The following is a 3,555-nucleotide window of genomic DNA, read 5'->3' as shown; positions in this document are numbered from 1 at the left end:
TTTTTTTTTGTTTACGCAAAGACGGGCAGGGCAGTGTGACTTTACCGAACCCGAAGCCATACTCCTGGTGAAGTCGTATAGACACGATTTGTGATATGATTGGCTAATTATTTATCTAATGCGATTTCTATAATAATAATCGATATTTCTTCGAAGTATCAAAGATAACTCTTTACCCCGTTTTAAGCGTGATGATAATCCATCGCAAAAGGTCAATTTTGCAGGTACCAATTTATGAAAAAAGCGTTTTGGTTTTGTTCGTGTTTCGACAGGTAATCTGATTCCTGGGATATTCTACAGATTTGAGGGCCTGGTTTTTTTTCTATTAATGCACAATACTGCAGATTACCCGTATTAATAACGTTCTTATTTTCTTGGTTGCATGGCTACTAACCGTGAGAATAACAACCATGTAGAAGAAAAAAACGAAATCATTATATTCTTCTTCTGCACGATGTTTTTAAACACACAACATAGCTGTACGATTCATACAGCTATACAGTGTGAACGATACCATACGGCAATGTCAACCAGTCGATTTTCCGGCTGCAGGATCGATACCATGATCGGGAGTGTGAAGAATCCACCCACGATGTAGGGGTTAGACGGGACGCTATTTATGCACTATCAGAGGAATTCTAACAGCTGGTTACAACATATTGATATTTTGTAATCCAAACCAGTCGATATGACAGGGAATTCAAACCCCGAGCTTCGCATATTGAGGGGACTTCCATATGGTGAACTTGTATTCATGTTGTACATAAACCTGGGAATTATATGAACAGTGAGCTTGGAGCACATTCAAATCGCTTGCCATTCCCCAATTCGACAGGAGTGCACACTCACAGCGACGTCAAATATCACATCGATGCGCCTCTACTCCATCGTACTAACAATACCAGCTGTGGTGTACTTATCACGCGTCGACAGTGTCTCGGCGGCTGACACCACGAAAGCGTTTACCCACAGTCGTTCAGCGGTCGTTGATCATCAAAACACTAACCAGAGATACTTGAGGGCCTACGCCACAACGGTCAAGAATGGTGAAGAGAGAGTCTTCGAAGCCCTATTAAATGCTGCTAAGGCGTACAAAATCAACACCAAGCTGAACGCATTTTTGAGTAAAATGGACGATGGAGTTGGCGTCTTGAACAGCTTGAAGCTTGGAAATGACGTCGTGAGTGCTTTGACACACAAGAAATTAACGCAATTGACGACGTATATCGCGATGTTTAACGAGAACAACCTGGACAAGACTATCTCGTTGATCGGAGTTCTCACGGCCCGCTACGGAGACGATGCTGTGGCGAAATCGTTAGCCTATTTGGAGAAGTACGCTGAATCCCCTCAAGTGGTGGAGTTGGCGAAGCAGCTGAGGAAAGACCAGTTGTCTTCTTGGTTGAATGACGGTAAATCTGTTGATCACGTTTTTCAGCTACTGAAGCTTGGCGACGAAGGGGTTACAGTATTTGCAAACCGAAAATTTACCGTACTGGAAGATTACATCACCAAGTTTAACAGCGAGACGAACGGCCATGCAACTTTGCTCAATACCTTGCTAAAAGGTTTCGATGGCGAGAGCAACTTAGTGACAATACTGTCGCATGCAAAGCGTGATCTGGCTACTGAGCAGCTGGCCAGGAAACTCGAGAAGGAGTTACTCGGACAATGGCTTCAAAGGGATTTGGAGCCAGAAAAGGTCATGATGCTGCTAAACCTTGATAACCATGTCGATGTTGTTCTGAAAAGTGAAAACCTTAGGACGTTTGAGAAGTACATCGCCGAGTTTAACGGGAAAAACTCTAACAGCCAGTTGTCGCTGCTGGGGATGCTAACGGAGAAGTTTGGAGAGGTCGGAGTTGCAAAAGCAATTGTATCTGCGAAGGAGAATTCCAACTCGGCGTGGGTCGCGAATAAATTGCAGAAACAACAGTTGCAAGGCTGGCTGGATAACGGCATGACGGTGGATGATCTTTTTACCCATCTGAAGTTAAAGACCGATGATACCGCAGTATTTGGTCGAAGCTTGAACACACTGGACGACTACGTCAAGTTATACAACACAGCGAATGCGAAAAAGGACACTCTGATGGGCGTATTGTTGAGAGAGTTCGGCGGTGAAAGCGCGTTGGCCAACAAGCTTTCGCAAGCGAGAGTGTACACTGAGACACATGCAAAGGCCACAAAATTGCTGACAATGCAATTCCAGAAATGGAAGAGTGGGGGTTTGAATCCGACGAACCTTGTCGCCAAGTTATCAGAAAAAGCTGAAGATGGTGCTCCCAAGCTCAAGAAAACTGTAGTAAACGAGTTTAAGAAATTCCACGAGGGCAAGAAGCTGCAGTGAGCAGTTCTTATCGAATAAAAAAACCGTTATTGCGTCTTTTCTCATCGTCAGCCCCCTTTAACGACAATCGTTTGGTCACGTAGTCGGAATAGCACCAGGCATTAAGCAATACAGTGATTGAGGTGGTGGGACGTAGACGTATTTGCTGAATACAAGTGCGTACCTCGACAATACCCCCCCCCCCCCCCCTTCTTCTCTCCGAGCTACTTTCCATTTATCGGGGCTTCTCCATTCAGTATGGGTTAATTGTATTCTCTACAGCTGCTATCTAATTCACCTATTGCACTACTTATTAACCCGTTTGTACCAACTACTTATTTGATACATGTTTCAAAGCGATAAGCAAATTTTGTAGGCATACATATAATCTATTCGATACGCGGCATTCGTTGCTGTGCATCTGTGCCGTATTAATTAGCTTGCGCTGCAGCCAGGAATGCCCAAAAATAAAGATATTTGAGAATAAATTGGTCCATTTTGTACCAATAACTCATTGAATGAAAAAAGCGAGAGCTAACACAATATTTATTTTCCGATTTCGTAAAACGGGAGAATTCAGTTCATTTTGTTAGCAAACTTTCAGGTATTCATTGCCTACATGCTTTCCGATAGGGCGAATAGCTCAGTCCGTATCGCGCTTGCATCACTACTTTTTAAAAGAAAACTAGTTTTTCTAGCATAATAATAATAAACATGGAGACTCCAATTTTTTGGATGTTTTTTTTCCTGAGGTATTATGCATATTTGCATTTGTCCTAGATGCTTCTATCATTCATAAAAAGTTATTACTTGGAATCCAATCGCAACACTCGTTACACTGTATCTTGAAGTACTAGTTTAACAGCATATTAACTAATAAGTGTAAGTAACGTTACAACCGCGCTCTTTAGCACTAAACATTTTCTACGCTTTTGGCGAGATTGTTTGGCAGCATAGGTTTGGGTTCTGTTCTGCAACCCGTTTGGAAGCGTTTTGTATGCCATTGCTGAACCTAACTCGGCCAGGGGATTAATGTGACGTAACCGTCTGTTGGATATTATCCTTCGTCTGTTGGATAATATCTGCTAGGAAACTTCTGACATTCAGATGTCAATTTCTACTTTACATTTCAGCCAATGATGTGGCTTAGAAATCTTAACCCTTTCGCGAACGGGTACTTTTGACCTGGCTATATTATAATATAAAAGGTCAAGTCATTAGACCAT

The 3,555-nt window shown here is 42.5% G+C and overlaps 1 protein-coding gene across 1 annotated transcript; it reads left to right on the top strand.

Moving 5' to 3' along the window:
• Window positions 1–871: 871 nt before the first annotated feature.
• On the top strand, window positions 872–2,350 carry PPTG_17075 (hypothetical protein; the record flags this gene model as incomplete). The annotated part of the gene is made up of 1 exon (XM_008914919.1): window positions 872–2,350. One exon carries the CDS (start codon window positions 872–874, stop codon window positions 2,348–2,350), a length of 1,479 nt encoding a protein of 492 aa, XP_008913167.1.
• Window positions 2,351–3,555: the final 1,205 nt, after the last annotated feature.

The sequence above is a fragment of the Phytophthora parasitica genome, assembly GCF_000247585.1.
Source record: "Phytophthora parasitica INRA-310 unplaced genomic scaffold supercont2.64, whole genome shotgun sequence".
Lineage (NCBI taxonomy): Eukaryota > Oomycota > Peronosporomycetes > Peronosporales > Peronosporaceae > Phytophthora > Phytophthora nicotianae.
This window is presented reverse-complemented; position numbering and strand designations above follow the sequence as displayed.